Here is a 14573-nt window from a genome sequence, read left to right on the forward strand (position 1 = left end):
TAACTATTAGCCTTCGATGCAAACATGAATTTGATACGATAATGTTTATACCTGCTGTGTCCTGCCCTCGTTACACATCACAATTCATAACTCTGGATCTGAATGGACCATGAACATTTGAGTAAAGAGTGAAATGTAAGAAAAAAGAATCATTCCTTGGAGATTTAGCCCACCTGCCTACCATGTGTGTGGCCACAATGGCCTGACAACTACCAGATGATTATGTGGTGGGGCAATTCAAATAGGAGAGGCCTTAAGAATAAATTATGGAATGAGGTGTGAAGAGGCATAACTATTTTTTCTCCCTATGTTTGTTTTTACATCCGGGTTATTGGATAAGGTCAGTCAAAATAAGAATGGAGATCAGAAGCTCCTTATAAATTTTATTACTGAATATTCTGGGCACATATGAGCTATAAAACAATAACTGTATAAATTCACTTGTGCGAAGACTGAGGTGGTGTAACCATCATTCTTATACAAAAAGGGCAGTCCAGGAAGTAGATCTACATCTATTACAAAGTTAAATAGTAATCATTAGAGATGCACAATAGTTAAAAACAGCAGTCCTACTGACAATTGCCTCGTCATCCTTGGAGATCTTGCTCAAACCGCTCATCCTTTGCCTGAGGAAAACCATTGTATTTTTGTAACAGGGATGAAAGCTGGACTTTACTTGAAGTCATCTTCCACACTGGCATTCTTAAGCTTATTATTATGGGCAGTGACATAGTTCAAAATACTACAAGAGATATAGATTTTCTAGTTCGATTTCTCAATTGTGCACTTGTACTACTGGGTAAGACGTGCTTTTCGAATCAATGTTGACGTTTTGAATGAGAAGCCACTTGGTCGGCAATTGCTAAATTGCAAAGTCAAAACGTACGGCAAACCCTGAAAGGTTGAGCGGGATAGCGCTCTTTCATGTGTCCAAGAGAAAATTGACACCTTAGCCTTTTAAGTGCATATCAGCGACAGGAAGTCACTACGAGCTTACATCTGCCTCCAGTGAAGGGACCGCCGCTTAAAAGTTCCTGACTGGACAAAAGTACAACTGAGCGCGACCTGTATTCTATGTTAATTAAAGTGGAAAATTCATTTTTTAAGGTAATTTGCATTGCTATAAAACCTCACTACTTTTTGTTTCGCACTCTGAGGCTTCAGTGCATCAAATTTTACATAATGTTCATTGAAAATTTTTAAAAGTATTTAACAAAAATCCAACCTTGCTGCCTGTGTGCTGGATGCACAATTTTTTCTCGGTTCAAGCTGTTGAAACCTGCCATTTTGACCTTCCCAAAATGAACTTCACTTCGTGGACGTGATCCAATATCCACAGTGGACTAGTCCTGAGAGCAGTGGCCCGCACACTGTATTTTGTCAGGCCTGGCAGCCATTTTATGCTGTTTTCTACAACAAAAGGTGAACTTCCTTCGTCCAGCCGCGAGCCAATATCAGCGGTAAACTATTGCTGAGGGTTAGGGCCGAGAGAGAACATTTGTGTCACGCTTGGCCGCTCTTTTTTTTCTGTTTTTTCAGCCTAAAATAAGCAGCACCCATCATCCATTACCCACAAACAACTGGTGCCGAGACCCGGCATTGCACATTTTTGTTGGGCCTGGTGGCTCATTTTTTTCTGTTCCCTTCACCAAAATGTGAACTGAACTCCACAATCCAATGCCCAGGTCAACTATTGCTGAGGACAGAGGCTGGGAGTGCAAATCTGTGTCATGTGTGGCTGCTCTTCATTCCATTGTTTTCATCTAATATGAACAGCATTTGTGCGGCCACAAACCATTATCCAGGATCAACTATTGCTGTAAGCGGGGGCCTGCAGAGCGCATGTTAAAAATTTGAAAGGCTACTTCGCATTTTGTGAGGAGTCCTGGTCCGAAGTAATTACAGTTTATAATTTTGACCAAAAGCTCAATGGCTGCCGTAGAAATGACCACGTCATTGCCTCAGTTGTCCATTCGCGTTTACTCGAAATGTGTTTGATGGGGTTGAGGAATGGAGAGTCTGTGATTTTCAACATGAGACGATCAAATGGGCTACAGAAAAAAAAATCTGTCACTGCCATACAGACAACACCCAAGTAACATGAAAAAAAATCTGGGGAACGGGCTTGGAGAAATCCAAATGGGTCTTTGAAGAAGATTTGTAAGATAATCAAACAATCCATCAGAAAACGGAGAACGTGATGAAAGTGCTGCTCTGGTTTCTCAAGTGTCTTGTGTGAAAAGTTATAACCCACAAGTTTTGTTTTTTTTCCAAGTCATGCCAAAACTATTTGATAGATTTTATTACTCTTATCTGTTGCAAAGTTACAGAGTAGCCACAAGCAACTCTAAGCAGTCCTTAATCCCAGAGAGAAAAAAATGTTCCTTTTGTTTCCTTTGACTGGATTAGTGGTGAGGCAGAGAGCAAAAGAACACCACAATGTTTCCTCCTCTAAATGTGCATAAATTTCTTCAATGTGGATTAGCAGAACCATATTTTTGCTATTTAGTTTCGTGCAAACAGAGGCAAGTCTTTAAAAAGAAGCGGCCCTATTTAAATGTTGGACGTGAACTTAATTAAAAGCACACATTCAGGTTTTTGTTGGCATGGTCAGCGTAGCTTCAACTTCAGCCCATAAACTCACTGGAAACTGGCACGGCGTAGATTAGATAGATAGATAGATAGATAGATACTTTATCCGTCCTCGTAGGGAAATTCACACTTCCAGCAGTCTCCCTTGTTGTTTATTAACATGATTCCCTCGGGGTGCTTGTTGTAGTTTAGCAGAGAGGATGACGTCACACGCTAGTCCAAAAGTTCGACATCCCTGCGGCAGATGGAAATCTTCGTGCCCAGGGATACACCACCTTGTCTTAGCGAGTCCACCTCCTCTCCGCTTCCCGCAGGCTTTCGTGTCTCTGTCTAACAGCGCTGAAGCCGGTTGGCTCCGTATAGCTCCGGTCCAGGTAGCTCCGGGTGGCTACACATTAGCGTCCGGGATGCTAGACGTGAGCCACATTTCCGTAAAACACAGCAACTGCACTCCCTATGCGCTTTGGTGTTTTTCACCAGCACAGCCAGTTCGTCAGTCTTATTTGGTATAGAGTTCACATTTACAATGATTGCGGACGGTACCGAAGACTTACAACGCCGCTAGCCGCTTAGCTAGCTCCGGCTCTTCATCCACGATAGGCCCCCTCATCACGCCGGCACGAAAATTCTTCAGGGCAAGGATTTGATTCCTCCAATAAACGCATTTTTGTGCGTTAAAACCCATGTCCATAGGATAGAAAGTAATCCAAAGTGTAGTTGTTGAACGGGACGAAAAACACAGAAGACAGAAGCAGACAATAAAACAATAAATCACAAACAGTGCAAGATAACAGGGGAGCTGCTGGAAAGGCTGCCGCTTGGCGGCAGCGCCGCTTTTATCATTTTTAAATAACAATGATTAAATAATCTAAATAAACATACATTCACAAACGTAGTCGAGTCCATAAGAAACAAGACAAATGAATGATCTGATTAAATAACAATGCAATGGTGATTTTAATATTTCACAATCCATTATCCCTGATCGAATATTGCTGCAAGCGGGGAACAGCAGAGCATAATTTTGTCAGGCCCAGCTGCTCTTTTTTGCCGTTATTTCTGCCTAAAGGGAAGTGCACTCGTGCAGCCATGATCCATTATCCGCAATCCCAGTTTGCTGTGAGCAGTGTCCTGTAGAATGGACTTTTGTCACAAGGTGTGCTATTGTAAATGGTCTGCATTTATATAGCGCTTTTCAAGTCAATGAAGACCTCCCAAAGCGCTTTACAATGTGCTTCACACTTTTCCATTTTACACATTAACTAACCAATTCAGCCATGCAAGTCAAGTACCTGCTATCGGGGGCATTAGGGATTCAGTGTTTTGCCCAAGGACACTTCGACATATAACACGGAGGAGCCGGGAATCAAACCTGCGAATTCTTGATCTCAAGACGAGCGCTTTACCTCCTGAGCATATGCCACCATTCTGGCCTGCCCAAAATTAAATGCACCCTCGCGGTTCCATTATCCTTATTCAACTGGTGAGAGTGGGGCTGAGAGAACAAATTTGTGGCATGTGTTGTGGCTCTCGTTATCTGTTCTTTCCACCTAAAATGAACTGCACCGTGAGAGGACCTCTGCATCACGTCATACGTTGAGCGGAACGTGCAAACGCCCTCGCAACCTGTTTTCAGGCCTGAAATATTTTTGGGGTCGTTTTTATCGTTTTACTTAAATCATCAACACCACTCAGTGATGACACGCCTCAATGCAACGGCGGATATTGCGGCCACGCTCTCGTGTTGCGTCCATATTTTGATAGCTTTCTCATGACGGTCATATTTTCCCCGTATTAAGTCTGTTAAAATGTACTTTTATATGTCAGGCGTGGGTCTTTAAAACCGTCGGGAGCATTTGGGGAACGAGCCTTGCATGTTAATATTTTTTCTCACATGTATTGAGTGAATTTTAGTGGTTTTCATATCTGACTGGCTTGCCTCCAATGTGGTCATTCTACTGGTGGAGAGCAAGTTTTTTTCTCACAGAAGACCTCACTGATGTAATGTTTGCATCACATTGGAATCTTTAAGACTGAATAACGTGAGCCAGATAATGATTTATAATTATTGTTACCCTGAAACTTCGACAAAAATAAACGGTAATGTACACAAGACCAAGACTGCTTTTAATAGTGGGTCATTTTATCAAATATGTTTCATTTAAATTATAGCTTTCCAGGAAAACATGCAAACTCGTATAGTATAGTTCAGGCTTTTTCAATCATCAACAATTCCTGGCTTCTCTGTCAGTTCAGCTTGCTAACTAACTGTAATTCGGCAAAGGTAACTGACCCGTGTCATTGCCAAGTGTTTATGATCCATGGAGGGCAGCTGCGGGCCCCCTGATCTGTGAATCCTGGAGAATGAGGAATCCTGTTGCATTGCTAACAGAGCCTGTCCAACATTCCTACCACCCCCTACCTTCGCCACACAAGACGGGATCCACGCTTATTCCCGATGACATCACATCCTTCGCACATTTGGCCTGTCAGGGAAGAATTCAATGGTCGAATGCTTTAAATGTTAATATGATGGACTGATGTGAATACAATGAACATACGTTCACAAACGTAGTCGAGTCCATACCAAACAAGACAAACACATGATTAGTATCCATACCGTGACGAAAGCCGAGGTTCGACCCTGGACTGAGAGTTTTGGAGATCAAAACCTTAGCAAAACAAAAACTTTCAGACCAAAATGTTTGAGGGTCGACACAAAACCTTTGGAGTAGGAGACAATACAAGTGTAAAACCTTTGGAGGTCAAGTGCAAGACAAGATCAAAACTTTTTCGTGTTTGAGAATAAACCAAGAAATGCTTAATTTGGGGTGACTTTTCTAGTTAATATATGTGACAAGACCAAGACTCCAGAGTGTATATATACCAACCAACTCAGGACCAAAACGGTTAAGGATCCAGATCCATTTTTCAACGGAATTTGTGACATAAGACCTTTATGAAACCGCGGTGTACTTGTCCCACCAAAGATCCACATTCACGCTGGACTGGATGATGAGGTTTTTTATTACAGTTGCTGCAAATGAATGAGTCAAACACGTGATTAGCTTCTCTGCTGGCTTTGATCTCTTTGATCTCGTTGGCAGCTCGTTGTAGACTCCCAGCAAAAACATATCAAAGAGCTTTCTTTTCAGTTTACATAAAATATATTTTAGAATATCAACCATCACAATACATTTTTACATCCATTTTAACAACATACTTTTAACAAGAGATCGTATAGTGGCTTTTTAACGTTTACAATGAATTCAACATATTTTTCTTTAGTCTGAATTTAAACCAACATCATCCTTTTTATATATATATATATATATATATACCAGCTCAGTAGCCTAGATGGTAAGGCGCCCGCTTTGAGACTGGGAGGTTCGGGTTCGCGCCCCGGCCGAGTCATTCCTAAGACTTAAAAAGTGGTCGGCGGCGCCCTCTGTTGGCTGCGGCTGCATCGGCTCGCTACAACGGGTCAGGTGCAATCGACATTTCGTTCTGTGTACATTGTTACACAGAATGACAATACAAGGAAATTATTATTATTATTATTATTATTATATATATATATATATATATATATATGAGAAAATAGAATAATGAGTATAAAAACGGGTACAATTTACCTGCAAATGAATGAGTCACAACACATGGTAACTTCTCTGCTGGCTTTGATCTCTTTGATCTCTATAAGGGGAATTAGCCTTTTAGCACAACGTGCAACGTCTGGCAAAACTAATATAAAAGGCGACAGAAACAAAACGAAAATAAATCCAAACAGCTTGACAACATCAATCACATTACTGTGCATGTTGAGAGATTCGTCAGCTGTGGTTTTAATGTTTAAAATTCACTTTTTTTGGAGTACCAAGAAATCGTGTCTTACTGTTGACAGCTCGCTGTTAGACTGCCAACAAACCCCGCCTTCCGGTCACATGTCAAAAGCCAAACCAAACCCTACCCCATACCAGCAGGTGGCACTGTTGGGCTCATCATTGCAGGACACTTACCAAAAACTATACAACATATTTCAGCAGGAATTTCAATAAAACAAAAGTTATTATTACACCCGTTACATTTAGAGTTTGTAATAATACAAGTGCAAGACCTTCAGGTCAAGTTCCAGCCAAGACATTTTGTGTTTGAGAATAGACAAGACAAAGATCTTCTGAATTTTGAGTGGGACAAGGCCAAGAGTTTTGTATTTGACATTTGTGGCGAGACATTGAGACCATAACCTTTCGGTTCCACAGTGAAAAAGGAATCACGACAAGACTGACTCAAGAACTATACTTTTGTGTAGAAGACAACATCTGGACTTTAGGACAACACAAGAACAAAAATGGTTAAAACCAAGGCTTAAATGATCGTGAGAAAAAAAGAGTCTTCCCATAAAACAAATCATTCATGGCGACTGGCTGATGAATTTAATAATCCCCCCCCAAAATTTAACATCTTTTGTTTCCAGATTGCTGTGTGCACCAACAACGGAGACGCGGTGTTCATCCGAGAGTTCGCCCTAATTAGACGAGATCGCTTCCCGGAGGAGCATTTACACGACAACAGCCAAAAACACGAAGACCCGGTGAGCCATTTTCAATTCTGCTTCAGCCGGATTTGTGTATACAATGGAACCTCGGTTTTCGAACGCCTCTCAGTTCGAACAAATTGGTTCTCGACCAAAAATTTAGAGAAATTCTTGCTTCGCTTTTCGTTCAAAAAATCGGAGTTCGAACGCCGGTACGCTTGGGTGCGATGCTGAGCGGCGTACGGGTGAAGATCGCCCCCACCCCTCGTAAAGAACTGTTATGACGTGCACGCGCACTTCTTTTTGCTTTCGCTTTAGATATCGGTGAACGGAGTGTTTTAGCCCCTAATTATGCCTCCGAAGAAGGTCGGTGCAAGCAGCAAAGTTGCTGCAGGTGAAAAAAGAAGGATAGTGCGTACAACTATTGCATTTAAGAAAGAAATAATAGCAAAATATGAAGAAGGTGTGAGAGTTTCCTTTCTTTAGAGGGAATAGAGCATGGCTTCTGCAGACCTTCACAAAGGTAAGAAATCCTATTCATAATTCTTTTCTTTATCCTTTAACCGCTCACCACTTTTTGTGGAGACCCGGGTGCTAAATGACGTGTAAACGACCTGATGTTTTTAGTTGTACACGTTTATGTTAGCGTAATCTTTCGTATGAAAGATTACGCTAACGCAAACGTACGATTAGCCTGGGTTAGCTTCATGTTTACGTTCATGGTAAGCATTCAGGGTGTTGGAACGGATTAAAACGATTTTACATTACTTTTAATGGGAGAAACGATTTTCGGTGATCGAACAAATCGTTTTTCGAACAGGGTTCTGGAACGGATTATGGTCGAGAACCGAGGTTCCACTGTATTCCCTAATTGATCCCCCGTGAGCATGACACTGTTTCTATAAAAAAAATGTACAGCTGATTGAGCAAAGTCACCAACGGATTTGTGTGTCATGCAAACTTGCTTTAAGACCAGGAAGCCGCAGACGCCCTGGAGCCGCGTTTGTGATCTCTTTCAACACCGGCTTGGTCCCAGTCTCAGTGTTTCGTGTTGGACCTCGGTTCAATATTGAGTTTGATCTGCAGCCAAGACAAACACGGCTTGATTAGCAAACGCTCCGGTAGGCGTTTGACTGCCCCTGATGAGTTTTCGCTTTGACTTTTAGCACGCCGGGGGAAGCGTGAAGGCCGACCTTGCCTGCACCTTTATCCGTTGAGAGAGGAGTATCTCTTTTACTTGTTCATGGTTTTCCTGTGGGCTGCTTTCCAATGCACTCGAACTGACTAATTTCAAAAAGATTATTTAAAATCCTGTGCCACCCGCGCGCACATAAAAAACGGCGAGCTGCTCTTTTTCACAACAAATGCACTTTAACTACATAACAATGCAGTGACAGCTGAAAAAAATTCAGATGCCCTTCATGGAAGATAAATTAGTTGACGTTTTGGCTAACAATTACCGTAAATTCCGGACTCAAAGCCGCTACTTTTTTCACAAACGTTCAACGGCTACACCGATACAACTGCTTATTCAGTGATGCGGCCAATTTATGTAATTTTTTTAACGGCCGCCAGCGGCGCTCGAGTACAAAAGGTAAAATTTAGACCGGTGGAATATATGCGCAGAAGAAGACTGCAACTACTTGGCTTGTGCACAAATTAAATTAGCGTGAACATACCCTCATCATGCAAAATGCAAAAAGAAAGGCTCATCAAAAAATCCACCATCACCAACGGGTTCCGAAAAGCCGGTCTGCTGCGTGACGGAGAGGAGGGCACAAAATCGGGAGTGGATTAGAGTTCAAGCGACAGTGACAGCGCGAGTCTGGCTGCGGGAGCATGGGACGACGTCTATATGACAAAGTTTCTTTCCGACACTGAGGAAGACGACTTTGATTGCTTCAGTTCTAAGGAGGAAGATGAGGACGGTTTACCGTGATTTTTACAAGTACGGTATGTTTTTTTAACAGACCCGTTTACTGTGTTGCGAGCGTGGTGCTACCATTAACTGCCCTGTCACAGGCACCGTTTGGGATGAAAGTTATATTATTATTATTAAATCTTTGAAAACTCTCTCGGTGCACCGTCTTTCTTTGTAAATATGTGTAACCATTTATTATATGTATTTGCAACCGTATATTTTTGTAATGTATTTATTTTAGAGACTTATTCTGATATGGTTTGCATGGGCGAATCAAAAAGAAGGGGCGAAACAAACGGGGGCTGACGGGAAGTGGGGTAAAGGTGAGACGTGTTTGTGGACGCGGCGGACAATATTGGATATTTATTCTTCCCACCCTTACCTTTGGAAATATCCACTTTTGTTCTTGGATTACTCTTAACGGAACCCGGACTCTGCAGGTCCGCATCAAACCCTAAGTACCGGTATCATTATCCGTTCATTTTGCCGGCTGTGATTTTTGGACTGTGTTCTTTAATGAAGGACATTCAGTTTCAATCGCGGGACTTAAAGTCGGGTTTGGGTTAATTTTGTGTTTGTGTTACATTTTTTAATGTGGGCGCATGCGGCTTATATACAGGTGCGGCCTGTGTAAGTACAAAATCAGTTTTCCTCTTGAAATGTGGTGGGTGCGGCTTATAATCAGGTGCGCTCTATAGTCCGGGAGTTACGGTATATAATTTAAAGCAGGAACAAAACATGAGGTTTAAAAACAATGTATTCAATATTTACATTGTACCCACGATATATATAAATGTTGTAATCCACAAATCAAGCAGAGTCCTCATTTTATACATCTAAATTCAACAGAAAAGGAAGTAATTTATCAAACATGCTACAGCTCCCCTTTGATATCATAAATCATTGTCCAGTCACTGTAGTTCCCTTTAATCCTCAAGAAATGATGGCAATGTGGCAACCACTGATGATGCTACCTCTGATGATGCTCATCTTACTTGCATACGGTTTGGGATATGTTTGTCGTCCAGGTAAGAAGATATAATTGTACTTCCAAAATGTATACATAAAAATTGAGTTCATTGCATTGTGGGGACTGGCCCCACTGCATATCAAATGTGGGTTTTTGAGCAATCAAGAGTCAGCCAGCTACTGTTGAGCTCGTCAAACACTGTTTCCATCTCAGATTCTTTATGTAGAAATCACCTGGCTTGTTTTGTGTGTGTTTTCTTTTTTTTTCAGAATATGTAGTTGGCAGTTTGAGGTTGTTAGATACAGTAATCCCTCGGTTATCGCGGTTAATGGGGACCGAAACCAACCGCGAAAACTGAATATCCGCGAAGTAGCGGCGCCCCTTCAAAAATGCTTAAAAAACGTATACAGGTATACAGTATACCCCCCGCCATTAAACCGAAGTGATCGCTGGCATGATGGCAAGGAGTTATTGGGTGACTCATCCAGAACTCTTCACACTGGAACTGAATGTACCAAAACATGACCCACAAGTGTAGCCATGTCTTACATAATCAATTTACACGGAATAGGACTGCGGCGAAACCACTACGAACCATTCAGTATGATTGTATTAACTGCTCTCAACCTCATGCAGCCATCGCAGTTTATTTCGCTTGTTAACACTACCGGTTACATATTGAAAATAAAAACAGTGAAAATGTGATATTTGATGAGTGTTTGTGAAGCGTTTTGGGAAACAACAGTTAAAAAAAATGGTCTGTGTTCATTTTAATGAAAGTGAAAGAGCTACCTTCTGACAATAATAACATACTTTAGCTAGCGGCATCGAACGGCTTTTACAACAAATACACGAAACCACACACAATTAGCCGTGTTTAGGTAGTACAAACAACCGCTCACTTTTGGTATAATAAAGTCAAACTTGAGTTGAAATGTGAGAAGAGAATATACTTAAGTCGCGTCGCTGAGTTCCTCCTCGATAAACTGAGCGCCACATAAGAAAGGGGTGAGGTGGGAGGAGTTGAAGGAGGGGGGTGAGCAAAGTGGTAACTCACCATGACTAAGCATCGTGTCAGTGCCTGCCCCTCCCCTTCACAATAAGAGTGTCCACACCGTGTCCTCAGTTGACATAAGCTCGCACTCAATGGCGTCAAGTCAATACAGTAAATGCTTATATTGAGAAGGTAAGGTATATTTTTTAGACCCGCGAAGCTCTGAACCCGTGAAAGTGGAACCGCGAACTAGCGAGGTACCACTGTATTCCTAAAAGAGGGTGAATCACAGCGGGGAATGTTTGATTACCTTCAAACGGGCTACAGTTCCCTTACAGTATCGTCGGAGATATTGTCCAGTCAGTGGAGTTCCCTTTAATCCTAAAGAAACAATGACAAGTGAATACAATTCGGTCCGATACCGTTGCAATCATCTATTGCAATCTATTAAACACAGTATGGTTAATATTGTACGTCAAAAGTGCCCTGACGCTGCTGTCTGGAAACATAGGGCTAATGGCACATTTTACGTGACACATCCCTCATTTGTCTTTTTTTCTGCGCAGTAGTAGATGTGTGATTGTCTTCCTAATTGCTATTTCACTCTGTCATTGTTGCCATCTTGAACTGTCACTGATCCAAAAGCATGTGATCCACCCAACTTGGAGCAGAATTTAAAATGGTTTTCGGCAGCCACTGACGCCCATTGCGAAACTCCCCACGCTAATGGTATAAAGTGCGGACCTGGTTTAAAACATATCGACATTCATAGACAATCGTTGGGCCTGACGTGCACTGTTCCAAATGAGACTGGGTGGGGATTATATGACATAGTACCAGTTTTTTTTTCCACTCAAGGAAATTTTCCCAGACCGTTTTACTTCTGTTTAAGTTCAAAGCCAGCGCCAGGGCCGGAGTCCTTCAGCTTTCGGAAGATTTGAGACGTGGGAGAGGAAACCGTCGGTGATTGAACAAAAGAGGAGTGATGCAGCGACGTGACAGATTGTGTGGGTTTCTCAGTAGCCAGCCACTGTCTGGACGGCAAAAGCATTATCCTGTTGATAGTTGACTTTGAAGTGACTCTGCAAGGTGATCTCTTATTTAGTGGGAGCTTGTCTGGAATCTCGTTGTGTAGGATTAACTTTGAAACATTTTTTTAAAAAAAAGTGTGCCTTGGCTCAAAAGATTTTAAAAAACACTGCTCTAGGGAATCAGCCAATATTTGCCTTCCTGAACTTGTTTGCTTTGACTAGCCCGTGTATATTTATAAGATGCTGTTCGGACAGAAGTCTCTAGGGCAATAAATGCAATGGTCAGGCCACGTGGCGTTGACGTTTTGGAGCGTTCTGTCATCCCCCTCCCCCGTGTTTTTCTTCTATCAACATTCGCTCTCTGTACACCCCTGGAAAACCATGCGACTACCCCCAGCTTAATGTGGTCTTGCACCATTGCATTGTGGGAACTGGCCTCACCGCATTACAAATGTGCACTTTTTTGCAGTCAAGAGTCAGCCAGCTACTGTTGAGCTCATGCCTTGCAGAGTCAAACACCGTGGCCATCTTAGATACTTTATGTAGAAATCTCCCGGCTTGTTCTGTGTGTGTGTGTGTGTTGTTTTTTTTTTTTTTAAACAAAATGTAGTTGGCAGTTGGGGCTTGTGAGATATTCCTAAAAGAAGCTGACCCGTGAGGTTGCTGTGACTTATCCTTGCTTGGCGCATAACTATCTAAAAGCATTCTAGCACACATTGACCAGTTTAGACCATTTGATCACACATTAGCACATTGCTGAGTCGTGGTTGGCCAAGACAGTACTGTAATCGTTGGTTTAAGACCGTTAATGGGGAAGAGAACCACGCCCATAAATAAGGCTACCATCTTGCGAATTTTAAGATAAGAAGCAAAGAGGAGTACAACTTACAACAGCCCACCCTAGATCGCCAAACTCACCTTATTTTTTACATGTGCTCTGCAAACCCCTGCCCGCAGCAGTATAGTTGACCAGGATAATGCATCTTGACCGAATGGTTGCTGTTCATATTGTTTAACCTTTTGGTCCTCCTTATTAGCAATAATCAACTGGGTATAATGGATTGCTCCCAAAGTAGTGCAGTACACTTTAGGCAGGCTGCAATTTCATGTTTCAAAATGGAATAAAATGTGCTCCGCTGGCCCCTGCTCCAAGCAGTAGTTGACCGTGGACAATGGGCACAACCATGCAATGCATTTTAGGTTGGCCAGAACAGCAAGCCTCCGGACAAAAATGCATTTTGCTGGTCACTGCTCACAGCAATATGGGGTTGTGGATAATGGATCACAGCCGCACAAGTGCTGTTCCTTTTTTGGGGGAAATACCATTAAAAAAAAAATACAACAGGCCCAAAAAAGTGTGCTCCACCAGTCCCCGCTCACAGCAATATGCGATTGAGGATAATGGATTGCAGCAGTTCAAGTGCACTTTACTTTTTTGTGAACAGAATGGAAAACAAAGCGCTGCCATATTTGGCAAACATGCACTCCCCCTGGGTAGGAGTTTTCTCCCCCACATGAAAGAGTACTGGATTCCAAGGTAACCAGTTGCAGGAGAAACCTCCTGATCTGACTCAGATACAGCACCTTCATTATCTGGTTGCCGCAAATATTTGCTGTACAGCGTCATGCCGCTCTACAGAGATGGGCCAGATCTTATCGATGAGTATACCAGCCTGAAGTTCAGGCCGATCTTTACAAGGTAGATGAGTGTTAATGACACTCACTCCCTTTACGCCATCTACACATCAAGTCGGCACACATTTCTTGGGTAAAGTGATTTCTATGTAATAGTTTACATATCAGGTCTCACTGATGTTTATATTCCGTGATGTTCAGTGTCCATTCCCATTAACAGAGATGCTTATACAAGGGAGAAAATAGAAACTGTCTTCCAAGGATTTTTGGATGTCCTCGGCTGTGGCCTGGCACTGCACACACTCTGACGTTCCCCAAAAGGAGATCATTGTTCCTGTTCGGCATCTCATTCTGCGTGTTAGTATGGAAAACTATTAGCTGTGTTTTTTTTTGTTTTTTTTTTATCAATCATAGATGGCATTATAACAGCAGGCTGTTTATTTCAAAGCTTGGCCTTTAGTGGTGCTAAATCTGATTTAATCCAACCCTCAATACCTATTTTATGGGTATGAAACATTTACTGCAGCTACAGCTGTGACACATATAGAAAAGCATTTATAATAACCACCTACAACAGCACGATTGATAAGGAATATAGGCACAATTTATTCACCAAAATGCATATTTATTTCTTCATAAAAGCCATTCTTTTTTTTTCCTCTAGAATATTTTATTTACTCTTTCGTGCAGATTATCTGTGCATATCAGTTCCATAAAGAAGTTATTTTATATTGTCATCGAAGCTTCTGCTGAAAGTCGAGCCTGTTCTGTCATATTTCTGTCATAGGTTTTTATTAGATTTAAGTCTGAAAATGTCCATTCGGCAGAGGTAGTAGACACAAGGATGTTTTTCTTCACCTATTTGTTGTGATATTTCTGTGACCGCCCTCTAG

General features: G+C 41.9%; 1 protein-coding gene across 2 annotated transcripts in view; it reads left to right on the forward strand.

Annotated features, from left to right (window-relative positions):
- Positions 1 to 14573, forward strand: part of adamtsl3 (ADAMTS like 3) — a 101658-nt gene that overhangs the window by 30527 nt on the left and 56558 nt on the right. For both annotated transcript variants that reach the window (XM_088347108.1, XM_088347110.1), the window contains exon 2: positions 7070 to 7186. In XM_088347108.1, coding sequence (XP_088203234.1) covers positions 7070 to 7186 — 117 coding nt within the window. The remainder of the gene's footprint in view (positions 1 to 7069; positions 7187 to 14573) is intronic.

Source organism: Urocampus carinirostris, chromosome 11 (genome assembly GCF_059441175.1).
Source record: "Urocampus carinirostris isolate Australia breed hairy pipefish chromosome 11, RoL_Ucar_1.0, whole genome shotgun sequence".
NCBI classification, from domain to species: domain Eukaryota; kingdom Metazoa; phylum Chordata; class Actinopteri; order Syngnathiformes; family Syngnathidae; genus Urocampus; species Urocampus carinirostris.